The sequence below is a fragment of the Balaenoptera ricei genome, chromosome 9 (genome assembly GCF_028023285.1).
Source record: "Balaenoptera ricei isolate mBalRic1 chromosome 9, mBalRic1.hap2, whole genome shotgun sequence".
Classification (NCBI taxonomy): Eukaryota; Metazoa; Chordata; class Mammalia; order Artiodactyla; family Balaenopteridae; genus Balaenoptera; species Balaenoptera ricei.
In genome coordinates, this window is record NC_082647.1 from 94,140,138 (window position 1) to 94,153,506 (window position 13,369).

The window sequence follows — 13,369 nt, forward strand, 5'->3', positions numbered from 1 at the left end:
GCCCATCGTAAGTCAGGAAGATCTGTACCTCATCTCTGTGAAATGGTGGAAAAGTCTAATTTTGACGTTTCACTTTTGTGGCAACATGAGAGGTTAAAAACTCTTGCAAGTGTAGAAACAGGAGAGACTTCCCTAGTGGCACAGTAGTTAAGAATCTGCCTGCCAGTGCAGGGGACGCAGGTTCAAGCCCTGGTCCGGGAAGATCCCACATGCCGTGGAGCAACTAAGCCCGTGCGTCAAAACTACTGAGCCTGCGCTCTAGAACCCACGAGCCACAACTACTGAAGCCCGCGCGCCCTAGAGCCCGTGCTCCGCAAGGAGAAGCCACCGCAATGAGAAGCCCGCGCACCACAATGAAGAGTAGCCCCCACTCGCCGCAACTAGAGAAAGCCTGTGCACAGCAGCAAAGACCCAACGCAGCCAAAAAAAAAAAAAAAAAGTAGAAACAGGAAATCTGTAAGTTAAGGGGTTGGACCAGCCACATACGAAGGTCCTTTCTAACTTCAACACTCCATGACCCAAGTCATCATTCTGTGATCCCTTTCTTTTACAGGAGAAGCAAGTCAGGGCAGAGAGGTACATGGCACTCCAAGGGTCCAGCTCTGTCTGGTGATGGAGCCTGGACTGCTGATTAGCCATATTCTCACCTGAATTATGCCTAGAAACACTTAGAACCAACAGAGCATGTGGTCAGCCTGGGGAGATAAATGATACATTTCACCTCATGGTGGGTATTTCACTTAGTTTAGCTCATAAACAGATAAACTGGCCTCAAGTTTAAAAAAGAACTTTGAGCTCAGAAACTCTTTAAACCGTCATTAGTTACTTCAATCACAGAATAGCACAACACAGATGGTAGTACTTTGCATGAACTCTCTAAACAAGCCAAAGGAATGAACATAGTAACTTGAAAAGAAAACAAACATCTTTGTAGTTTGAAGGACCTTCAAAATACAGAAAACAATTTTCAAAACAAATTATTGCTGTCGTCCAGTTTTCCTAGCAACAGAATCCTTTGTAAGCAAATCAAGTGTCTGCTCATTTTAAGGGGTGCCAGAACAATGAGGAAGCTTGGTTTTTCTATATTCTGACCATTTCATTCTTATCATGGAGAGAGATTACAAAGGAGCACAGACGTCTACAGGCATTTTTTACTGTCCCTTAAATCTGGGAAGGCCCTCCAATTAGATAAACAGGAAAATCTGCTGCCCCCGAGGGGAAAGGTGAATTGTTCTAGGTAGCAGGCCTATACTGAGTTGATTTTCAATCATTTCTGAATTTATGCTGATCCATCTAGATGCCAGCCCTGTGCCCCCATAGCCAATGGCACTTACCATTCACAACCAACAGGTTTAGGGCTGCAACTTATGGCTGTGATGCTGATCAAAGTTTGCTATCCCAACCACTCTTACCTTGGCTTCAGTTGGTACCCCCTTTCTAATAAGCAGCAGCTGTGTATACGCGTATTGGGCCAAAGGCCAGGGCTGTTGTGCTAAGGAACCCTGCGTAAATTACTAAAATCTTCCGGGCTCTCAGTTTCCTGTTTCCCTCATCGGTGGAAGGGCATTAACAATCTCACATATTGTACGTCTCTAAAACCAAAGTAAATATAAATATATACAAGAATACTTGAAAGAGCTTTGTAAATTATAAGGTTATAATACATTATTTAACCAGCTGAGTTGGCAAAAGACTATCTCTGACATAACAAGACTGCCCCTGGGGATATATGAGTTCATACATAATCTGTCACAAAAGTCTGTTAATAAAATATTTACTTTGTTATATGGCAGAAACTAACACACCATTGTAAAGCAATTATACTCCAATAAAGATATTAAAAAATTAATAAAGTATTAAAAAATTTAAATACACAGTAAATGGTTATTAAATTCAAAAGACAAATCAAGGAAAGCACTATAGATATAGATAGGTAGAATTTTTCGGTATTCTAGCAGTTAGAATAGCACATTACTTGACTCTCATGCTGGAAATCACATGGGTGATTTTTTTAATGCCAGTTTTACATATGCCCTCACAGGCCTTCAGGATAAAGGTGCTCGTTAACCATTAATTATGTGCCCAATCCATTTCCCCAGTAATACCTCAACGAAAACATTTTTTACTTGTATGCACGTCAATCTAAAATGCCCAGATCAACACAGTCCTTCAGCTACAGCCATATTCTAATTTACAAAAAAAAGAGCAGAATGGAATGGAAAAACCCACTATATCTGTTAGGTAGTTAGACATTAGCAGCAAGGAGGTGACAGTGGCGAAAAGAGGGGACTAGTGGAGGGGCTTCCCTGGTGGCGCAGTGGTTGAGAATCTGCCTGCCAATGCAGGGGACACGGGTTCGAGCCCTGGTCTGGGAGGATCCCACATGCCACGGAGCAACTGGGCCCGTGAGCCACAATTACTGAGCCTGCGCGTCTGGAGCCTGTGCTCCGCAACAGGAGAGGCCGCGATGGTGAGAGGCCCGCGCACCGCGATGAAGAGTGGTCCCCACTTGCCACAACTAGAGAAAGCCCTGGCACAGAAACGAAGACCCAACACAGTCATAAATAAAGAAAGAAAGAAAGAAAGAAAGAAAGAACGTGAATTTCTAAAAAAAAAAAAAAAAAAAAAAAAACAAAGAAAAGAGGGTACTAGTGGAATTACACCCCGACCATCTGAGGACCCTCCCCTGACTCCACCCAGAACGGGGGAAACTATAGTCGTGTGGCGAGCAATTTATCCTGATAAAGAGGGAGCACAGTAACACAAGGGGACTTCCCCGGGCTGTGCGTGCCCGGACTAGACAGGAGTATAACCTAGAGTAAACCAAACTCATTATACCATCATTATAATAAAATCTGCAGGTGGTTTTGCCGCCCCCCTTGGGCTTTTCTTAGCGAATCAAGGGTAAGGGCATGCGCAATAAGGAACTTGTTACATAGCTCGGGACTGTCAATCAAATAATGACCCCCTGTCACTCACCCACGATTGCGCCCCGCCTCCTCGCAAAGCGCTCCGTATGAACACCCTTAAGCCGGTACAGGAGCTACTGGCTTCTCTTCGCAGAAACAGCCCGCTCTCTGAGAATGTATGCTTATAGGCTGGTTTCACTTCGCAGAAACTGCCCGCTCTCCCCCTGAGAGTGTAATTAGGCTTTAATAAAACTCAGCTTTGTGCTTAAGCCCTAAGTGGTAGTCTGCAATTCTTTGCATGCTATCACAAGGACCGAGATTGCTGGTCCGGGTCTTCCGCTGACCTCCTCGGTTGAAGCTATTTTGACACTACCCACGCCAACCCGGTAACATAACTACAGCTGTCTACCACTACAATGAAAAAGCAGAATGAAACAACAAAATTAAAGGCCAATAGTACTTTGTCAAACACGGACAACATGTTCTTAAAAATTTCCCCAATTTCCCAAGCTCACTAATACTCAAAATAACATAATACCCTTTTCATACAGCATGACTGTATCATCCAAAGTATAACCAAAACCCAAACCCTATGACGGAATGCTTATATTAAAATATCAGTCAGTTATAACTAATTTAAAAATTAAATTTTGCAATACGAAATCTGTACAATATAATTTGAAATTGTGAAGGAAAATAAGAGTATGAAAAATACACTATTTTCATCCCTTGTAGACTTATGAAATTCTTGCAGCAGGAAAGCCTGCAGAATGTAATGAAATAAAATCTGAAAATTGCGACAATATCTTCAGTTAACTTAAAACAGTTTGAATTGAAATCAATCTCTCTCTTACATTTTAAACAGGCCCTAAATTTCTTCTCCAGCAGATCTAAATTTTCTTGCAACAAAATCAGACTACTGTGGGAAATAGGTAATCTTTTTAAAGATTACATAACTTCTTTCTAAATGATATCGACGTCTGCGGCTAAATCAAAACCAATGAAACTGAAAATAGAAATGGAACTGCTAGATATCCATTCTTAACAAAGATGGAAATTATTTCTTAATTTCCAGAGAGCTGTATCTCAGGAATGACTTTCTCAATAACTTAATCAGAATTATCAAATAGCAAACACTTGATGCTGGTTAGCCAAAGTAAACCAGGTGAGTCATATTACAACATATATAGAACAACTGCAGTAAAGACAAGGCCGAAAACCTAGCTACTTTTTGAAGGTTAACTTTTCTCATACTCAATATTTTCCAGGTTCAACTGAGATGTGATGCATCTCAGGCTCAGGGGCCTGTATAAGCGTATTTATCTCAACTACCAGGATTACAGCTGAAAAATAAAAAACTATCTGAATACCTGGTCTGAAAAGCCTGCAATAATATTCAATTTGAGAAACAAACGACCACCGAACTGAAAACTCAAGAAAGCGCCGGCTTCCACCACCTGGCCGCACCTTGCTCCAACCTTTCGCTCTTCATTTCCATTCCATAGTTAGTTTTCAAGATAAAAGAGGAAAAACCTGGTGGAACGGATTTTTAGAAATAAATACTACAGGTGAAGCAGAAATAAATTGCTCCAAGGAAGTTGTCCACCCACTCATTTACATACAACCAAAAAATACACCCACATGTATTCCAATCGGTGAAGATGCAACCTCGTGATTTGCAGAGGAGATTGGATTATAACAAATCCCAGAGATGGCTACTCTCCCAAGCGAAAAAAATCATGTGGCTCTTCATCCAGGCAGCCTCAGAGATGCGGGCTCCGCACCTCGTGAGGTGCGGAAATTCAAGCGAACCCCTGCCACTCACAAGTGCAGCATCTCCGGGTAGAGGCAGGGCTCGGGAGCAGGAATCCACCCACATTCCGCTCTACTCCGCGGAAGAGTCCAAGCAGCCCCAAGCTGGGGAGTGCGGTCCGGTCCACCCAGAGACCGAGAGGAAGCAAGCGGAGCCGGGCGAAGGAAAGGCGCTGGGGGGTGGGGGGGCAGGGAGGCGGGCGCTAGCGGGGGGGGGGGGGAGGCAGGGAGGCGGGCACGGAGCGTGGGCTCACCTGACGCGATGGTCGGTCAGGCGCGCGCGCCGCCGCCGCCTCTGCTGCTGCTCTTCGGCTACGGGACACAGCGCCCCCGGACACAGCGCCCCAGGGCAGCGGAAGGGGCGACGGTGGCCAGCGCCCGGGTTTCTCCGCCCCCGGCTCCGCCGCACCGGCTCCGCCGAGGGCGTTAACAACTGCAGGCAGCGCCTCAGCGCTCGCCGCCTCACCATCCTGGGGGCGAGCCGGCGCCGCATCCGAGGCCCACCGGGTGCCCCCACGCCGCGCGGGGTCCTGGCCGAGCTAGATTTCGCTCCACGTTGCCCGGTCACTCACTCGTTGTGTCCTTCGAATCTGGCAGCCCCGCCGGCGTCAGCCCCGCGCCGGCCGCCGCTCAGGGCCTTACCAAGATGGCCGCCCCCCGCCAGGCCCCGGCGCCGAGGCCTTATTGGTTACAGGAGGCGCCGCGGCCCGTTTTGCCCTTCCTGGCCCGGCCCATGCCTCTCTCGCACTCTGCCCAAGCCCTTCTGACACCAAACTTGCTGTCCTGTCCTAGACCTAAAAGCTAACTTTCAAATCGCGTGAACACCTTCTAGAACACCCGCCCTAATTGCTAAAATTAAATGGGATCTTGGTGGCCTCTCGTAGCCTGCGCGATCGTAGTAGACCAGCACCTGGTAGCAGGATACTTACAACCTATGGTGCCACGAGCCCCGTAGCGAAGAAACCAAACTGTAATTTGAAGTGTGTACAGTAGGTATTGAATATTCATGGCAAGCATTGCCTTGTCACGGTCTGTGCTCATTAACTATTAAAAAGATGTCACAGCTTCCTGGTATACACAGTTCTCATCTAAATTTGCTTTTTAAAAAAAATCTCAGGATGATGACAACAGAGCACCAAATTATGATTCCCAGCTTTTCCCAGGTTTTCCTTTTTGAACTGCAGGATGAAATTTACTGTTTCAATAAGTAATTTAAGTATAGACAGATGGAAACAGAATTCAACAATGGGTGGTTGGGCAAAGAGATTCCTCTATAAGAGTCCTCGGGAGTGTGTCCACGGGCCAGAAAGAAATGCCCTCTGTCTGGGACTGCGAATGCAGACACGACTGGTGGAAAATGCAAACCAAACTATTTTGCAATTTGAAAGTGACCGTGCCAGTGTAATAGCGTAGGAATGTAAATTAAGATTATGCCAGGTATGGACTTTTACCCCCTCAGGGTAGCTTGCAGCTGTTGCTGAATCTTATTCACTTTAAGTGTGAAGAAGAGCTGCTTGCTCGTGGGCTGGGCTGAGACTGCACTCACTCAGTGGTACCTCAGGTGCAACAGGAAAAAAAGACCCAGCGCTACAAACCCAAACTGTCAATTGAAGCTACTGTTAGCTCAGGAGGTCTTCACAATGCTCTTGGCTAAGGAACTTTAAAAAGATGCCCTCTGTTCCCCTCACTCCAATTCTTTATGATGATTTTCAAACATACAGAATATAGAGATATCTTTTTGTTACACCGTTTGAATAAATTGCAGACAACAAAATCAATCACCCCTAAATATTTCAGCCTGCCTCTTCTAAAGAAAGGACATTCGCCTCAATCACAATACCATTAGCACACCTAAGGAAACAATTCCCTGATACCATTTAATGTTCAGTCCAGTTTCAAGTTTGTGTGATTATCCCAAGAATGTCTTTTATAGCCTTTTTTTTTTTTTCTGAACTAGGCTTATTAACTGCCTAGGCTCATGCATTGCATTCGCTTATTATGTTTAAGAGGCAATTTGAAACGTTCGCTTGATAACTCTTCTCTACACAAACTTACAGATAAATGGAGACTAATGTTTACAGCTTGTTTTTCACTGAGAGCAGGTGCTTTTGATAAGCACATTTATGTAGACCAGGAAAGTCTAGGAGGAATGAATAGTAACCTTTTAGTACAACACAGAGATTATAATTGAAGCTGTATTAATTAATGTTTATGCTTTCTAAACAAACTTTTATGTTGTTTACTACATAAACTTTATGGATTGTGTTGTAATCTCTACTTGATTTCCAAAGCTTAATTTTTCTAGACAATGAAAAGCTGTTTAGTAAAACAATTTCTATCACTCCAGGTAAAACCTCTAGCTTGCCCTGCTTCACAGTACAGAGCAGAATGAATGCTGTGCCTTTCACTCATGGTTTAATTTTAGATCCTGACCTGCTGAACTGGGTTTTATTTGTCCTTCCCTCTTACGCCACCCCTAGGAAGTCAGGCACTCAGCATATAACTGTTTGTCTTTTAAGTTGTCACTGTTAAAACAACAGGCCTAAAATGGAGTCACTTATGCTAAGCTCCACATCAACCAAATGGAGACTCAGAATGTCAGCCTCTCCCAGAATAGGAATCTTAAACCAGTCAATCAGGAATCACCTGGTCAGCACTAGTTAATCAGCCTGATAGACCCGTACCATCCCCCAAAGGAAAGTGACCTGTCACAGCCAATCCACTTTCTGCTATTATAACTTCCTGGTCCACTCCCTTCTGCCTGTAAAGGTCTTTCATTTTGTGCAACTCCTTGGAGCTTCTTTCTATCTGCTAAATGGGATGCTGCCCGATTCATGTACCACTGAAAAAAGTCTCTAAGATCTTTAAAATTTACTCAGTTGAATTTGTTTTAACATTACTTCATTTTTAAATGTTAATTAATGCTGTAAAGAAGAGGGGCAAATTTACACAGTTCCCTTAAAGTGGCTGGTGGCCAAGGTAACGTTTCTGGAAACTCATATTAAATGAGCTTATTTTATTTTATTTATTTTTTTAAGATTTTTTCGATGTGGACCATTTTAAAGTCTTAATTGAATTTGTTACAACATTGCTTCTGTTTTATGTTTTGGGTTTTTCTTTTTTTTTTGGCTGCGAGGCATGTGGGATCCCAGCTCCCCATTCAGGCATCGAACCCGCAACCCCTGCATTGGAAGGTGAAATTCCAACCACTGGACTGCCAGTGAAATCCCAAATGAGCTTATTTGAAATACTTTACAAAATGTTAGTTAAATTACTTCTGGGAAACCACATATAAACCAATTTTAGCACAACAGCTCATCTGTAAAGTGAGTTCTGCAATCAGTACTGTCCTTTCTTCTCCCAGCTCCAGGCCTAAAGGCACAGAGGACTAGAGCACAGCGTGACTACTTACTAGAGGACTTTAATTCAATGTGTATTTATAGCAGCACCTGTGGAATTCAGTGAACTACTGAGTTCACCTCCAGTTAAATCAAAATTTATTTGCATGATCATTAAGAATCTATAGATATGGGCTTCCCTGGTGGCGCAGTGGTTGAGAATCTGCCTACCAATGCAGGGGACACGGGTTCGAGCCCTGGTCTGGGAAGATCCCACATGCCGCGGAGCAACTGGGCCCGTGAGCCACAACTACTGAGCCTGAGCGTCTGGAGCCTCTGCTCCGCAACAAGAGAGGCCACGATAGTGAGAGGCCCGCGCACCGCGATGAAGAGTGGCTCCGGCTCCCACTCGCCGCAACTGGAGAAAGCCCTCACACAGAAACGAAGACCCAACACAGCCAAAAATAAACATAATAAATAAATAATAAATAAAAAAATTAAAAAAAAAATCTATAGATAACTCCGAAAAGCAATAAGGCAGCTAACTTCTAAATCAGTGCTCTGCCATTAACTACCTCTGCGACCTTGGAAAATACCCGTCCCACCTCACCAGGCCCCACTCCTACCCTCCAAAATGACTGAGTTTCCGTGGCCACTTGCAGTTGTAACATTTGGTGACTTTATAAAGAAGATTTTGGGGGAAAATATGTGAAGACAGCATGCTGATTACAGGGGGAGTTGGATTACGTTAGGCCAATGGTCAGCAAAATTTGACCTGAGGGCCAAACCTCGCCTGCCCCCTGGTTTGTTTTGGTTTTGATTCAAACTATTTTTTTTTTTCAGAATATAAAGTCCTCAACATGTATATTATAGTGATACTTTTTCACTTCTTGTATTGGGGTAAAAAACACATGACATAAAAATGGTTAAGGTGGTAAATTTTAAATGTACAGTTCAGTAGCATTAAGTATATTCACATTGTTGGGAAACAGATCTCCAGAACTTTTTCATCTTGCAAATCTAAAACTCTATACCCATTAAACAATACCCCTTCTTCTCCTACCCCCAGGCCTTGGTAACCACCATTCTATTTTCTGTTTATGTGGATTTGACTATTTAAATACCTCATCCAAATGGAATTATCCAGTATTTGTTTTTTTTGTGACTGACTTATTTCTCTTAGCGTAATCTTCTCAAGGTTCATCCATGTTGTATTGCAGCACGTGACAAGATTTTCTTCTTTTCTTTAAGGCTGAATAATATTCCATTTGCCACATTTTATTTATCCATTCATCCATCAATGGACATTTGGGTTGCTTCCACCTCTTAGCTACTGTGAATGGTGCTGCTATGAACATGCGTGTGCAAATCTCTCTTCAAGACCCTGCCTCCCATTTTTTCAAACATATACCCAGAGGTGGGATTGCTAGATCATATGGCAATTCTATTTTTTGAGGAACCTCAATACTGCTTTATTGAGCTGAAACAAATAGACTGCCAGATATTTCTCCAGCAAAGATGGACTTGGGATCAGCAGAGAACTGCAGTTCAGGGTCTGCAACCATGGTGAGCCATGTGCAAGTCTCCGTATAGCAAGGGAAGGAGCACACTTTTATAGAGGAGAAAAGGAAGTTCGGAGGGCTCAGTAAACAAAGAGTCCATGACTTCTCATTGGCTGAATCCTTGCCAGGAAAGTAGAAGAGTCTTTCTTCTTCCTGTTGGGCTCTACTATCATTGCAGCGTGTGAGAGCTCTCCCTTCTGGTCTCCCAACTCTATTTAATTGAGGTTTCCGTTTATTAAATTTTTAATACTTTCCATAGTGGCTACATCATTTTACAATTCCACCAACAGTGCACAAGTGTTTCAATGTCTCCATATCCTCATCAACACTTGTCATTTTCTGTTTTCTAGATATTAGCCATCCTAATGGGTATGAGGTGATATCTCATTGTGATTTTGATTTGTATTTCTCTGATGATTAGGAATCTTGAACACCTTTTTGTATACTTGTTGGCCATTTATATATCATCTTTAGAGAAATGTCTATTGAAGTCCTTTGCCCATTTTTAAATTGAGTTATTTGATTTTTTGTTGTTGAGTTACATGATTCTTTATATATTCTGGATATTAACCCCTTATCAGATATATGATTTGCAAATATTTTCTTCCATTCCATAGGTTGCCTTTTCACTCCATTAGCTGTGTCTTTGATGCACTAAAGTTTGGTTGGTATAGACCCATTTGTCTATTCTTACTTTTGTTTCCTGTGCTTTTACTGTCATATCTAAGAAATCATTGCCAAGTCAAATGTCATGTTTTTCTTCTGTTTTCTTCAGTAGTTTTATAGTTTTAGGTTGCCACCTGTTTTTGTATGGCCTGTGAGCTAAGAATGACTTTTTTACAGTTTTACATGGTTGGGGGAAAAAAATCAAAATCAAAAGTAATATTTTGCAATACCTGAAAATTATGTAAGGTTTAAATTTCAGGGTTCATAAAAAAGTTTTAGTAACATAAAGCCACATTAACTCATTTACATATCACCTGACTACTTTTGCACTACAGGGGGCAGAGCTGAGTTGTTGCAACAGAGACATATGACCCACAAAGCCTAAAATATTTACTATCTGACCTTTTACCAAAAAAGTTTGCTGACCTCTGTGTTAGGCTATTTTTAATCATGAAACTTTAGATTCATTTAAAAAAGAAAAGTGAAAGAGGAAACCAAAGTCACCAATACATATGTATTTTGTGATTAAGAAAAATTATTAGATTTCCAGGGTTTTTTTGAACGTTTATATTTGAGTTTCTTCTTCATTTAACTTTTAAAACACCAGTTTTAACTTTAAAAACACTGCTTGTGTTGAATATAGACTTCAATTTTTAATCCTTATTAGACTGTCAGGAGGAATCCACTGACAAATTAACCAGAAGAATATGGGAAGACCCGCCGTGGTTTTCTCCAATGAGAGAGGAGCCCTCCTACACCTAAGTGGTTCAGAGAATATGATTTGAGGGAAGTCTTCGTCTGGGCACACTGATTGTGAAACATCACTCATTCTTTGATCCTGTACTTTTTTGCTCATGTTATTTTGGGTTCCCATGCAGCTGAATTACACAGTTACAACAAAAGATTGGAATTTAGAATATAGAATCAAATATTTTCCAAAATCTAAACATCAAAAACTGACTGTTAATGTTGAAGGCATTAAGTCTTATTTATCCTCTTCACCCTAGCTAACTAAATATTCTATCTTATGAAGGTGGGGTCCTAAGATAGATACTTTCCTAATGACTTGTTGGATTAATTGAACTTCTTTTTACATTCAGTTTGCTGCCCAAAGAAACTTGACTTGATTCCTTCTCATTATGATGCTTTCATTGCACTGCTTTGTGCAATGTGTGGGGTACCTCTGATTTAGGCGTTGCTATTCATAGCAGTGAGTGTAGCTCTGGCCAGACCTGCCACTAGCATACAGAGCCCAAGGCAAGAGTATTAACAAGGGACACATTCTACATATCTAACTATTTAAAAGTCATAAATCAAGCTGACAAATGGTTAAGTAAAACATATTCGATCCTCCTACCTTGACAAAATACACCTTCATAAAGACAAGGAAGCCCAGGTTCTTTGGCATTCTCAGCCTCCTCAGAGTTCCCCACCAGACCCTGGCCATCTGTCTGGGAGAGCTGGCCTTTGGTCCGTGATATCAGCTCCAGAGATTTGCTCTGTACCATGATGGCCTGGAGCTCACCCATATGAACCCTTTCCCATATCTAAGTTCCTTCCATTCCCCAAAGAGCCACCCCTTGGCCACCCGTGGGCCTTGGGGTGCACACAGCAGTGTGCTGCCTGACCTCAGGAGGACGGACATGGGGAAGAGGTTCGTGCAGGCCCTGGAAGCAAGCTTGGGACCATTTTGGCAGGGCTCCAAATTCCTGGGTACCTGGAGAGCATTTAGACAGGTCCCCGTGGCACACCCGAGGAGAGGTGCAGCCAAAGGAGGCCAGAGTGGGCTCTCAAGCACAGGGCTTTTTACCTGGGTCTAAGGGTAAAAGACTCAGGACAGAGTCTTCAGCATGTCCCGAACTGTACACACAGCCAATCTAGAATCAAAAACTATGAACCTCCCGCATCTGTAAAACAGTTTACTCAGCTAGTCACGTGGCTCTGCCATCAGTGATTCAGTGAAAAAATTTTCAGAAGGAGTCCCTTAACCCTTTTTAAATTGCCAACCACATTTCCAGCACAATGTTAATTCAACTTGGATGGCATTTATTATGGGCAGGGAGGGAAAAGACTTCTTCTTGCCTTCTTCCCCCCCCAGACCCCTCTGGTATCTGATTGTCCAGAGGCTGAGCAACTGATGAGGGTTACTCGTCCCAGTCCTTCCCATCTACCCCTAAATTCCCAAGTGTCCAGCCACAAAGAGGTGTGTATCATCTGCTTCCAATTCAAGAACAAGGAATACTGCTCTCTGTGGTAAACTGAAGAATCCTCTCTTCCCCAGAAAATATTCACCTCCTAAGCCCCAGAATCTGTGAATGTTACCTATGTGGCACAAGAGACTTACACATGTCATCAAGGATTGTAAAATGGGGAGATCAGCCTGGATTATCCAGGTGGGCCCTAAACGTAATCACAAGGGTCCTTAGAAGAGGTAGGCTAGAAGGTCAAAGAGAGAAGAAGGCAGGCACTTCCCTTGTGGTGCAGTGGTTAAGAATCTGCCTGCCAATGCAGGGGACACGGGTTCGATCCCTGGTCTGGGAAGATCCCACATGCCGCGGAGCAGCTAAGCCCATGTGCCACAACTACTGAGCCTGCGCTCTAGAGTCTGCGAGCCACAACTACTGAGCCCATGCGCCACAACTACTGAAGCCCGCGCACCTAAAGCCCGTGCTCCGCAACAAGAGAAGCCACTGCAATGATTAGAAGCCTGCACGCTGCAGCAAAGAGTAGGCCCCCCTTTGCCACAACTAGAGAAAGCCTAAGTGCAGCAACAAAGACCCAACACAGCCAAAAATAAATAAATTAATTAATTAATTAATTATTTTAAAAAAAGAAAAAAGAAGGCAATGTGGCAACAGCAGCAGGGATTGGTGTGATGCAGTCACAGCCAAGGAAGGTGGGCAGCCTCTGGAAGAAACCAGCCTTGCTGACACACTGAGTTTAGCGCAGTGAAAATGATTTTGGCTTTTGGCCTCCAGAACTGTAAGAAAATATATAAATGTGTATAAATCACCAAATTTAAGGTACTTTGTTACAGTAGCAATGGAAAACCAACACATTCTCCTTTAAGCAGTCTTTGAAG

At 43.1% G+C, this 13,369-nt stretch overlaps 1 protein-coding gene across 5 annotated transcripts in view; it reads right to left on the bottom strand.

Annotated features, from left to right (window-relative positions):
• NAPEPLD (N-acyl phosphatidylethanolamine phospholipase D) overlaps nt 1–13,369 on the bottom strand; it is an 88,789-nt gene that overhangs the window by 35,935 nt on the left and 39,485 nt on the right. Inside the window, exon 1 of one of the 5 annotated variants that reach the window (XM_059934111.1) lies at nt 4,976–5,658. The exons of 1 other annotated variant lie outside the window; for it this stretch is intronic. In XM_059934111.1, the coding sequence (XP_059790094.1) occupies nt 4,976–5,214 (239 nt within the window). In that variant the 5' untranslated portion in view covers nt 5,215–5,658. Of the gene's footprint in view, nt 1–2,979; nt 3,003–4,376; nt 4,394–4,550; nt 4,867–4,975; nt 5,659–13,369 lie in introns of those variants that run through there. 3 more of the 5 variants (XM_059934112.1, XM_059934114.1, XM_059934115.1) reach the window with 3 other exon arrangements.